The sequence below is a fragment of the Oncorhynchus tshawytscha genome, linkage group LG26 (genome assembly GCF_018296145.1).
Source record: "Oncorhynchus tshawytscha isolate Ot180627B linkage group LG26, Otsh_v2.0, whole genome shotgun sequence".
NCBI classification, from domain to species: domain Eukaryota; kingdom Metazoa; phylum Chordata; class Actinopteri; order Salmoniformes; family Salmonidae; genus Oncorhynchus; species Oncorhynchus tshawytscha.
Window position 1 is genome coordinate 11,264,880 of NC_056454.1, and position 12,458 is coordinate 11,277,337.

Genomic DNA, 12,458 nt, shown 5'->3' on the forward strand with positions numbered 1-12,458 from the left:
CATCATAGCGCTTGATGGTTTTTGCGACTGCACTTGAAGACACTTTCAAAGTTATAGAAATTATCCGGGTTGACTGACCTGTCTAAAAGTAATGGTAGACTGTAATTTATCTTTACTTATTTGAGCTGTTATTGCCATAATATGGACTTAGCCTTATTAAAAAACGTCTTCTGTATACAACCCCTACCGTGTCACAACACAACTGATTTTCTTTCCAGGTGACTACCTCTTGAAGCTGGTTGAGAGAATGCCAAGAGTGTGCAAAGATGTCCTCAACAAAAATAGTGGCTTTGAAGAATCTAAATAAAGAAAACCCCTGGAATGAGTTGGTGTATCCAAACTTTTGACTGGTACTGTCTATTAATTTTTTTTGCAGGTTTTAGCATAGCTTTAAACAGTTTAGATCGGTATACATATCTTGCTTGTGCTCCTTTTTTAATCTTTTGAAAGTGAATGTCATTGTTATAGGGACATTTCCTTTAAGTGTTCTATAGTGTGAGAACAAGAATAGAGAGAAACTGAGATCATGCCTTGGCCTCTGTTGGTCTGTCAATGTGCAGACAGAGGGAGAGGAGACCGGGTATTTGAAATGGGTCTGGTGTTTCAAGCGCTGCCTGCCTGACATCAATAGATGGCTCTATTGATATGCAGGTCACACACACATACACTGCCATGTTCTTATCAGCCGCCTCACAATATGCAACCATGCGGGAGGCATTCTCCATCTATGACTTCAAATGGGCTCCACAGACAACGAGTGAATAGTTGTTTCTTTGGATCTCAAACCACTGACAGCACTGCATGTCTAGATGTAGGTTTAGGTTACATACAAGCTTATGTGAAGTAATTCTTTACCAGATACAGGCAATCTGACATGGAAGGCATGTTGACCCATACCATCAATATACTGTAGTTAATCCACCTAAATGACAGAGTGAAAAGAATGGAGCCTGTACAGAAAAAAAATCTTCCAAAACAGGCATCCTGTTTGCAACAAGACACTAAGGTAATAATGCAAAATAATGTGGCAAAGCAATTCATTTTTTGTCCTGAATACAAAGTGATATGTTTGGGGCAAATCCAATATAATACATTACTGAGTACCACTCCATATTTTCAAGCATAATAGTGGCTGTATCGTGTTATGGGTATGCTTGTAATCGTTAAGGACTGGGGAGTTTTTCTGGATAAAAAAATTAATGGAATGAATCTAAGCACAAGCACAAGCAAATCCTAGAGGAAAATCTGATTCAGTATGCTTTCTATCAGACACTGGGAGATTAATTCAGCTTTCAGCAGGACAATAACCTAAAACACAAGGCCAAATCTAGACAGGAGTTGATTACCTCGAAGACAGTGAATTTTCCTTACTGGCCGAGTTACAGTTTTGACTTAAATCTGCTTAAAAATCAATAGCAAGACCTGAAAATGGTTGTCTATCAATGGTCAATTTGACAGAGATTGAAGAATTTTGAAAAGAATAATGGGCAAATGTTATGCAATCCAGGTGAGGAAAGCTCTTAGAGACTCGCCCAGAAAGACTCACATCTGCCAAATATGATTCTAAAATGTATTGACTCAGGGGGTTGAATACTTATCTAATCAAGACATACAGTAGTGTTTTCATTTTATTTTTTTATTTTTTATGTTACAGAGTATTTTGGGTTGTTTTTTGACAATGAAAAAATGACAATTGAATCCATCATAATCCTACTTTGTAACAAAACAAAATGTGGAAAAAGTCAAGGGGTGTGAATGCTTTCTGAAGGCACTGTAAATGTGTCCAATGACCTGATCCACAGCAATGAAGGTGAAAAAATATTTTGAAATAGCACAACTTCATTTTTGTCTAGATTTAAAGTAACACAAAACGTTTCTCCCTCAAACCAGAATAGCACATGGAACAGTGGGTCATGTTTTTAAATGTAGATCATTTAAATGTTATATAAATGATATGGAAACAGTATGACGCCGCGCCCCTGTGTGGCTTAAAATAATGTAGGCTTAATTATACGTCAACATAAGATCCTCAACCAAGCTGAGAGCGAAAGATGTGTTGCGCACTTGGAAAAATCATCTGCAAATTCTAATGAGGATAATGATGGTCTTGTGCACATTTCCATACATTCTGTGATAATTCTGCAAAAATAAAATGCATGTAAAATAACATGCTAAGTTCACAAAATGTCACAAATCTAAGCTACAATAGGCCTAATAGCATGCATGCCTAAACCTTAACAAATGACAATCAACCACTGTACAAATTACACTCGATTTATTCAATAACATGTTCATTTTATAGGCTACAGTAGGCTAACAACAAGAGAACGAATAAGATGTAATGGAATAGGTACACTTGAAGAGTTTAATTCCAAAACGTTATATAGACCTACCCATTTTCAGAAATGTTGGTAAATTAGCTTTTATTGTTTAAACAAATTATGAAAGAGGTTAGTGGGTTTTTTCTCCACTATATCTAATCATGGCATGGGGTTGTTCAATGACAGATATGTATTTGTTTAAAATCTATCACTTGATGGTTTCATTTCAGAGACAAATAATTACGTGTTTTTCAAAATGCTACATATGCGCCTCACTCTCAGGGAAATAGGTAGTACTGCTAGGTTTTACAGAGTCAATAGTAACAAGTAACAAAAATGTGTATAAATAAATGTACAAATTATACATTTAGGGCACAACATACATATTTTTTAAATCAACTTTTTTTTTTCATACAGTAATATGAGATCTGTATCTAAAACAACTGGCCTACATTTTCCATTTGACAGGATATGAACATTCCATTCCAGCTAAACAATGGATGTATAACATTTTGCAAAAAAAGTATAATAATCATACACAAGAAAATCTGTGAACAGTACTATTTTACACATCAATTAAGGTACCCATAAGCAATCATTTCCGATGAAAAACACAAATGTGAAAAAATTGGTGGATATAGCTTTTCGGAAAAATTAGCCTACAATTTCAAAGATCATTTCTAAGAGGTTTTAAGTGTTAATCGAACAATCTATGTATTTTTTTCCGTGCATAAAAATGTCGAATCTGTGTGTCAAATGTAAAAATAGTCTATAAAGAAAACGTATGAAAACGAAAAGGCAACCCCGTTTGTTGTCGTAATCTAGTAGACACTAGATTACGCACTACATTGCATTGTAAACTGCCTGTGTAGGCTACATCTACATAACGAAGGCTATTTAAAGTGACGATATATCTGTATCTCCATAATGTTTTTAGAGTCGCAGTAATATCTCTACATTGAAAAGTACACTGCAAGTTTATTTGAGATCAAATCAGTATTTATATGCCGAATTAATAGCCACCTGGAGGCGCTAGAAGCCAGACAATCTCTTGCAGACACCAGGAATGCGTTCAGCAGGACGCATCGTTTTGCAACGTCCGGGTAGCGAAAACATGCATCTCTGACATGTAGAATAAGGAAATTACGTCTGGTCTATTTGTAGTATTTATATCTGCAACGTTCGAGATCGTTTTCGTAATGTCTTATCAACGAGAGAAACATAGACAAGACAATGGTTCTTAATCTAGATTTTGTTTGATATAGGCTTCATATCTTTAAAAAAAAAGCATGTGTTTAAATTTTAAACTTTCCATAAATGATTCATGATTTTCCCATAGACCCATTTATTGAGGATTTAAAAAAAATGTTGGTCCACAAGAGGAAAAATCATAATTCAGAGACCTAATTTAAAAAGGCGCGCGCCTTCAGCTACCATTGTGAATTATGATTAGGCCTTTTTTAACAACGTTATTGGTAGAGTTAATAGGAGTCAATTGTAGTGGTTATTGATATTATTCAGGTTGTTGATGTTGTTGACGCAGCTGATGTGCGAGGCAGACACAGAACCAAACGGTCCCGGGGGTTGGAGGTTGTGACTGTGGTAGAGAGTCGGTGGCGACCCCGGCCAATAAGAGAATCCAGACGAACCGACGCCTGGACCAACCAGGTTTAGCTTTGAAATCCCCGAAAAGGGAATGGGGGCAAAATTACTCTGGAATTTATAAAGAGCTTGCTCTGTTGATGAGGGTTGACAAACCTGAGCCAACCCGTGAAAGTCGAATTTGTAAGCATATCGCTTCCCATGGACCTTTGTCATGATGTTTTTGTCATAGTAGTACCGCAATGCGCGGCTGAGTTTGTCGTAGTTCATGTTGGGCTTGCTTTTGCGCTCGCCCCATCGCCGGGCCACCTCATCTGGTTCAATTAGCTTGAATTCTCCATTCGTCCCTTCCCAGGCGATGCAGGACATGTTGGCGCTGTCTGACAGGAGTTCGAGGAGAAACTGCCATAGCTGAATCTGTCCACTGCCTAATCAAAATAACACATAATAGTACACATGTGTGACGGTGACAATACAGGAAAATAAGCTTTCATCCTTTGATAGGCTATTTGAAAAATGTATTTAACTTTATTTCCAAAATAAGTGTACAATTACGCATAAAATTAACATGTCGATAACCTAGCAGTAGTTGGACAATAATTTGGTTCAATTTCCTCGATGTCTATGTCTTACAATTACAAAAGCAAGAAAGAAAATGATTTGTCAAAAAAAATGTGCCTAGTTCACAAACAACCCAATTACGTATTTATTGTCCACTCTTGTAGAACCCTTTTTCAAGCGTGTTATCATTTTCTTTCATGTGATTAATTATCTCTAATCAAATCAATGGCAGTGTTTCTATGGACGGTAGATTATTACAATTATTAAAAGGTAAACGCTTATATTAATTCTTAAAAATGCTCTGAATAACTACAATGTTGGGTTGGGATGCATATAATAAATACAAAATTTAAACAATTTCTTACCTTTTTGCACTCCTGTGTTTATGGGACTCCAGGATGCACCTTTGCTTTCTTTCAACAGATTTTCTGTTGGATCTGCAATAGACCGGTCATTAACACAAATAAATATGTTATTAAACCAATATTATTTGAAAATATAGCATATATTAATGTAAAATAAGTTTTCATTGCAAAATATATCCTTATTCCACGTTGAAATATCTATCTTCAGATTGAAAATATTATAAAAGCCTTAAAAAGCTATGGTTTCATTTTATAATCTAGTCTCTAACTAATGCTCGGTTTTCTAATATTTGTATTTTTTTTCCTCCAAGCTTTACGGCTGAAGCCAGGAAACGCGTTCAGGAAAGAGGATATCCGATTTCCGACAAAAGAGGAGACAGGTTACAGATTGAAAAGGCAGAGCAATCGCTAGCTAGAAGCAGAATCACTACCGAAGGAATAAAGACGATTTCCCTCATCTGAATAGCCTATAAATAAATAATATTTTCAATGTCACGTACAAAAGCACGAACCTGAGAGATACATGTTAAACATAAGGTTTCCTCCGCAGTTCTGTCTCATTGTAGCTGTTGTTCAAGAAAGGGTTGGATTTCATTCGGGCAAAGATTTTTATTAAACTTTATCTCATAACTGTGATCTGGAATAAATGTGGGACAGATTGAAGTTTCCAGGCAACTGTCACAAACCCCATCTCGGAGACAATATTCAGACAGCAATTTCCTCTGGTGCATTGCTTTAATTAAAAGAGCAATTTGCCTCTGTCATCTCTCCCCGGTCTCCACAATAAAAAGATCCGAGAGAAATTCGGTCTTATCAATCCACCATCAGGGTTTAATAAAGTTTCCGCGTTAAGATCAGAGTTTCTATGGAGAATTGAAGTGTTTGACATGGAAAACCAGTTCAGATCCCCTCTCTTTTCCGCCTCTTTACCTCTTTGCAAACACAGAGGCCTATTTCATGTATGAAAATAATATTGACCTTAAAAACACGCCTCAATGCACCTGGGAAAACAAGAAAAATGTATCACCGACCGTATGTTTATAGGCATAAGGCTATATACAATCGGAGTGTAATGAGGCTAAATCTAAAACAATATCTTAAATTATGTTTATCGATGTAAAGCCACGAGAGAACAATTCTCTTTTAATCAAAAGCAATCCTGCAAGGACGAGCGTCCAAGCTACCTCCCAAGACCCCATCCATGATCCACAAAAGCCCATTAGCCTAATAATAGCATAACAATAACAACAATAGGCCTACAAATAATAATAACAACAATAGGCCTAGTAATAATAATATAAGGAATCTTAATCATACTCAGAGCCATACCCATTATCATGAATAGGCCTAATAATACTGAGGCTCGGTATACTAATAAGAAATAATAATAAGTATTTTTAGAATAATGACAATGCATTTTCTTTATTAAGATTTTCCTTGAAATACAATAACTGTATCCATATAAACGTGGCCTAGTCCTAGCCTAAGGAATATGAAGAAAAATACACTGTGGGCAGATAACATTAATGAGATCAGCTGTGAAAATATGCAGTGGGTAAGTGGAAAAAGGGAATGACAGTATTTAAGGCAAACACTTTATTAGCTGTCATATGCCATGGACATGCAAAATGTACAGCAAATTATAGATTTTGTAGACGTTTTATGCTACTTTTACCAACTTCATAATACGTATTTCTAATCACAACACCGGACAATAATTAAATGCACATAATAAACACAACATATTACATTTCTTGTAAATCAACATGTATTGATGCAAATGTAATATTTTCACGAAAATGTGTTATCAAGTCATAGTTGTCTAGGGCAAAGATAATAGGAGCAAACGATATGAGACCAGAGAGTATGTATGTGACTGCTAAGCAAGGCTATTATATGACTCATGGAGTAGGCGATAATATTCCACGTCCCCACCACGCCTCTCTCTCCACGCGTTCCGCTGCCGCTGCTCTCAGAAGAGTTGTGTCTGGCGTCCCAGACTTGCTTTAGCTGCCTGAGTCTTTAAACAGGTCGCAGGCAACTTAAAACAAGCCTCGAATGCTAGATCATTTTCGAAAGGTTTGAATGAAATATTATTGTCCCGTTCTGGTGTGTTCCAAGTTATAGTTCCAGTTTTGATGTCCTTATAGTGTCCTTATAGTTTCAAATAAATATTTGTCAATTCAAACAAACGATAGGCTCTAAAACTCTTCGAATCATAATTTGACACATGTGCGCATAAATCATATTGTCAGTGGTGGTAGTTATGCACGAATCTCAAATTAGGATTCCACCCTTCAATAACACTTTAGATAAAGTCTATTGACTGTAAAGCAATCCCACAGAAATACCTATATAATTGTATACATCTGATTACAAAATGAGACCATTCCTATGTGCGCACAGTAAAACGATGGTGAGAAGCCAAGACAAGTGCAGTGCCTCCTGCATTTAAAATAATTCCCAACTCGTTCACAGGCAAAGAGAGTGCTAGGCTACCTAAAAACTATTTATATCTTCTCTTACTCATCGTTGGACTTACCAGTTTTTCGGGATTGAAACACAAGCAACACTGACCTAACCTATTCCCCCACCATCCGAAACGACTGCCAAGCTCCTCTGCACTGTGCGGCCGTTTTAATCAGTCGGGATAGAAATGTGTATTTGGGAAAGGTGTGTATAGTTGAACATTTATTAAAAGATCCTGGACTGGGTGTGGGCCTGTGTCTTTTACCGGTCTGCGGTTCATGAGCAAGTCTCTGGGTGTGTAGGCTAACGCGGAATTGAATGTCCTGGACCTGAACTGTCAGACGACACAGCAAACAAACATTCAATAAGGATGTAGCAAGTGTGATTTAAAACGTAATCCGGTTCAAGAAAACATGCATATATTATACTCAACTTGGCAAATGTGTTAGCCTTATCATGCAATGGCAGTCTCAACGATAGCCTGACCCTAACATAGCGGGGCTATCCCCCAATTTAAATCATTTATTTGGTCTTAAATTAGTTTGCCATGGCTGCAGTGGTCAGCACCTTGGACAACTCACATTGTCTGGCTGCATGTTAGTCGCCTTGGGCCAGGTTTGGAGAGAAGCCTACTTCATTTCAGATTAAGAGCCTTCTGCCTTCATTCATTCATATGGGCATTAATCATGGGCATTAATATGGAGTTGGTCCCCCCCTTTGCTGCAATAAAAGCCTCCACTCTTCTGGGAAGTCTTTCCACTAGAAGTTGGAAAATAGCTGCGGGAACTTGCTTCTATTCAGCCACAAGAGCATTGGTGAGGTCGGGCACTGATGTTGGGCAATTAGGCCTGGCTCACAGTCTGCATTCCAATTCATCCCAAAGGTGTTCGATGGGGTTGAGGTCAGGACTCTGTGCAGGCCAGTCAAGTTCTTCCACACTGATCTAGACCAACCATTTTTGTATGGACCTTGCTGTGTGCACAGGGGTATTGTCATGCTGAAACAGGAAAGGGCCTTCCCCAAACTGTTGCCACAAAGTTGGAAGCACAGAATCGTTTAGAATGTCATTGTATGCTGTAGCATTACGGTTTCCCTTTACTGGAACTAAAGGGGCCTTAGCCCAAACCCTGAAAAACAGCCCCAGACCATTATTCCTCCTTCACCAAACTTTACAGTTGGCACTATGCATTGGGGCAGGTAGCGTTCTCCTGGCATCTGCCAAGCCCAGATTCTTCTGTCGGACTGCCAGATGGTGAAGCGTGATTCATCGCTCCAGAGAATTTCCACTTCTTCAGAGTCCAATGGTGGAGAGCTTTACACCACTCCAACCTGCGCTTGGCATTGCTCGTGGTGATTTTAGGCTTATGTGCGGCTGCTTGGCCATGGAAACCCATTTCATGATGCTCCCGGCGAACAGGTCTTCTACTGACGTTGATTCCAGAGGCATTTAGGAACTCAGTAGTGAGTGTTGCAACCAAGGACAGATTAGTTTTATGTGCTCTGCACTTCAGGACTTGGCGATCCATTTCTGTGAGCTTGTGTGGCCTACCACACAAGCCGTTGTTGCTCCTACATGTTTCCACTTCACAATAACAGCCTTTACAGTTGACTGAGGCAGCTCTAGCAGGGCAGACATTTGATGAACTGACTTGTTGGAAAGGTGGCATCCTATGAATGTGCCACATTGAATGTCACTGAGCGCTTTAGTATGGGACATTCTACTGCCTCTGTTTGTCTATGGAGATTGTATGGCTGTGTGCTCGATTTTATACACCTGTCAGCAATGGGTGTGGCTGAAATAGCCGAATCCACTCATTTGAAGGGGTGTCTATATACTTTTGGGCATGTAGTGTATGTTATTTCAAGGCGTAAGCACAGAAACATATTGTTTATTTCTTTGTTCTTTTATAAAAAACATATTTGAAAGGTATTTTCAAGTTTTATTGATAGCCTACCTTTAGGGCAGAGAGGGATATGTCAGAGAAAGTGAGTGTCGTAACTGGGGGTCGATCCATTGCCTCCAGGGGCATGTATGTGGCATATATTGTCGATTTCGTTTGGTAAAGTTTTATGGCTCTTTTGATTGTTGTCACAGTAAAAGAAAGGTGGTCCTTTGACGCCCCAGTTTAGCCCCCAACCCCTCTTTTTTTGTATAGGCTTCATGGTAGGCTACGACAAAACACAACATTGCAATAACAAATGGTGGAAACAATAGTGATCTCTTGCTTTTGTTTATTGGAAATAAGATACAATCTGACAAGAACAATATACATCCTATCCTAACAGAAAGGTGGTATTTACCCTGGTTTATGTATTGATGTATTTGTCAGGTCATGAAATGCCTTTGTGATTCACTTGTGTTGGAGTATACAGCTAGCCGCTGTGGCAATGGGTTGTTAAGACTCTACCACGGGCTTTTAAACAGCTAGATAGCTAGCAATATGTCCTGATCAAGAGTCAGTTTTTTTTAAAGCAAGGAATTGCCACAAGCACTCTGTTTCTGTAGTTTGAATAAAGCCTTTATTGCCTATTTTTAATATATGTCATGGTCAGTACATGGTAGCCGCTGGAGGATAGTGTCAAGTGGACTTAGTGCTGGATTCTGCGGATAGACTGGACCTGGTTGGTGTGAGCCTGGGTGCTGTACTCATTGTAGTGTCTGTACTCTCCCTGGTGTCTGTCTCTCTCCAGGATGTACTGGTAGCCACGGTAACCGGGGAACTGATAGGCCACCCAGCTGTGAAGAGAAGGGCACATGTTTTTCACTTGATCATTTTTCTAATGGGACTCTTATCACACAAACTATATGAGGCTGCTATGTAGGTAACATGTGACCGTCCTAAGCCGTCCTAAGCTGTTATGAAATGTACAAAACCAATCGTCTTAGGTGATTATGACTTTGTCAATGTAGTCTACGTATCAGAGCCTAGAGTGTTTGTAACGGAAGCATACATAGGTTACAGGAATAAGAAAAGACTCACGCTCCGGAGTTGACTTTAATTGAGGGCACCTCCTTGCTGCACCAGCCCATAGCCTGTAGAGAGGGGTAGTCATCGCACATCTCGAACTTGCGCCCCTGGAAGTCTTCACACTCATACAGAGTCACCTTGCTGTCACTGTGGTTCTGTTGATAGAGGTGCAGGAGCCTTGATTCGTTTTCATATGGCCTCATCATATTTTAGAGATTTTTGGGAAAATCCAAAATGGATGGATTTGAGAATTGTGGTATGATTGTACCATGATCAAATATAAACACAAGAATCATCTGTGAATATATTAACCTTAACCTAAAACATTTATTACTATTACTGTGCTTCATTCTGAAATATGCTGTAGATGGGCATTTTCTTTATCCTTGAAATGACATTTGTGTGGGAGCACACTTACAGCACACTTAATAGGTCTGAAGGAAAGCATGTGCTCGGTCCTGTAACTGCTGTTTCCGCTCCAAGCCTCGTAGCGGGGGTAGTCTCCCTTCTCAAGGATGAACTGCTGGCCCTGGAACTCAGGGTACTCAAAACCCACCCAGCTAAATGACAGGCAGGGGGAAAGAGGGAATCAGAAAGAAAGAGAGAAAGAAAGAAAGAAAGAGAGAGAGAGAGAAAATGGAGTGCCAGGTTAGTTCACAAAAGTGCAACGCCCCATGGCACAGAGCGCTGTGTTGATTACAGGACAAAGGGCCAAAGCAAACACCACATGCTGCGCCTTTGGACCATTATCAGATCGCCAGTCAGCCGCTTGAACAGAACACAAGGCCGGCAGCTGGGACTCAATGGAGATTACAACAGTAGTCTACTTAGACTGACTGACAGAAACAAAACAACGAGCTACATTTAAGGTTAATAACGCGCACAAATCGATTAGCTCATGTATTGCGTTCAGCTATAACATTTGGTCCAACCCATGTGAAAATGATACCATAAACTATATTGCACACAGATTGCCCAAATCAGGCTATCAAGTGTTGAGTGGACATGATAATGATAACAAAACGTAGCATTGTCATACCAAGCTTTGCTTATCAACTGAGGGCAGGTTCACAACAGTACAGTACAACTGCAATTGTAGAATATAATATTCAAGTATACATTAGCTTCTGAGAGGAACTAAGGCTAGAAATGAGTGTTACAATGACCATATTTCTCACTTTCTACTCATAACACAACCTATGAGCTAAAAATCCTCAATACCATTGATTGACCAAACAACAACCATGGATCTAATATAGTAACACTACATTACTACTCTACCAGTAATGTAGTACAGCTCCTCTGTTTTAGGCTGGTGTAGACATCCAAAGAGAGACTTACGGTCCGTTCTCGACCTTGATGGAGCGGATCTTTTGGAATCCCCTCTCCATGATGTTCTGACACTCCAGCAGGAACTCACAACGCTTTCCCTGGAAGTTCTCCTCCTCCCAGACAGTGATCTTGAACTGGCCCATCTGCTCCATCTGCTGAGTGTTCATGGCTGCTACTTCCACCGTGAGGTTGCTCTCTACCAAAGGGGGACAAGGAAGACCAGAGATGAGGAAACTAGGCTAAAATGGAGAGCTTCACTCTGGGTTCTCTGGTAGCTAGCTATACATGAAAGTGAACATTGATTCCTGAGCAAGGTGCGAAGCACCAAACAACTCATGTTGAATGAGTTGAGCTCTCAGTTTGCACTGGGGAAATATCAGATACAAATATCAAATATATATCTCCCATACTGGATGTAATCAATCCCACTGGTTTGCAGGCCGATGCACAGGAATCAGATGTTCACATTCTACCTAGGTAGTGTGAATACTTACAGAGAGTACTGAGGTGGAACAGATCCAGTGTAACAATGTCGAATCCTAGGCCCTCACTTCTGTTTTTATACTACCAAGCCCCTCGTTTACTGCCGCTTTCGCACAAGCCTTGCATACTCAGCAGCGGCAGGCTGAAAGCGTGCATTAGTCCACACCATTGTGGAGGCTCCAGAGGCCTATTGTGGGAAGCTTAGATCCACTGACTCATCAAAATTGCACCCAGAGCCTGTGCCTGCCTGATGAACCCGACCACAATAGCAACACACTGACACGACAGTTTGATTGGAAATTGGGGATAATGGCAGAATTCTTGGAGATTAACCCCAGAGGTGGGTACAAGGGCAC

The 12,458-nt window shown here is 39.7% G+C and overlaps 2 protein-coding genes across 2 annotated transcripts; both read right to left on the reverse strand.

Moving 5' to 3' along the window:
• Window positions 1–2,260: 2,260 nt before the first annotated feature.
• LOC112225159 (protein FEV) lies at window positions 2,261–7,353 on the reverse strand. Its single transcript, XM_024388838.2, has 3 exons — window positions 5,362–7,353; window positions 4,850–4,921; window positions 2,261–4,351 (listed from the first exon to the last, which is right to left on the reverse strand). Exons 1-3 carry the CDS (start codon window positions 5,408–5,410, stop codon window positions 3,813–3,815), a joined length of 660 nt encoding a protein of 219 aa, XP_024244606.1. The 5' UTR covers window positions 5,411–7,353; the 3' UTR covers window positions 2,261–3,812.
• Window positions 7,354–9,533: 2,180 nt separating this feature from the next.
• LOC112225160 (beta-crystallin A2) lies at window positions 9,534–12,215 on the reverse strand. The gene is made up of 5 exons (XM_024388839.2): window positions 12,114–12,215; window positions 11,629–11,815; window positions 10,706–10,847; window positions 10,300–10,442; window positions 9,534–10,055 (listed from the first exon to the last, which is right to left on the reverse strand). The coding sequence occupies exons 2-5, from the start codon at window positions 11,784–11,786 to the stop codon at window positions 9,908–9,910; spliced, it is 591 nt and encodes a 196-aa protein (XP_024244607.1). The 5' UTR covers window positions 11,787–11,815; window positions 12,114–12,215; the 3' UTR covers window positions 9,534–9,907.
• Window positions 12,216–12,458: the final 243 nt, after the last annotated feature.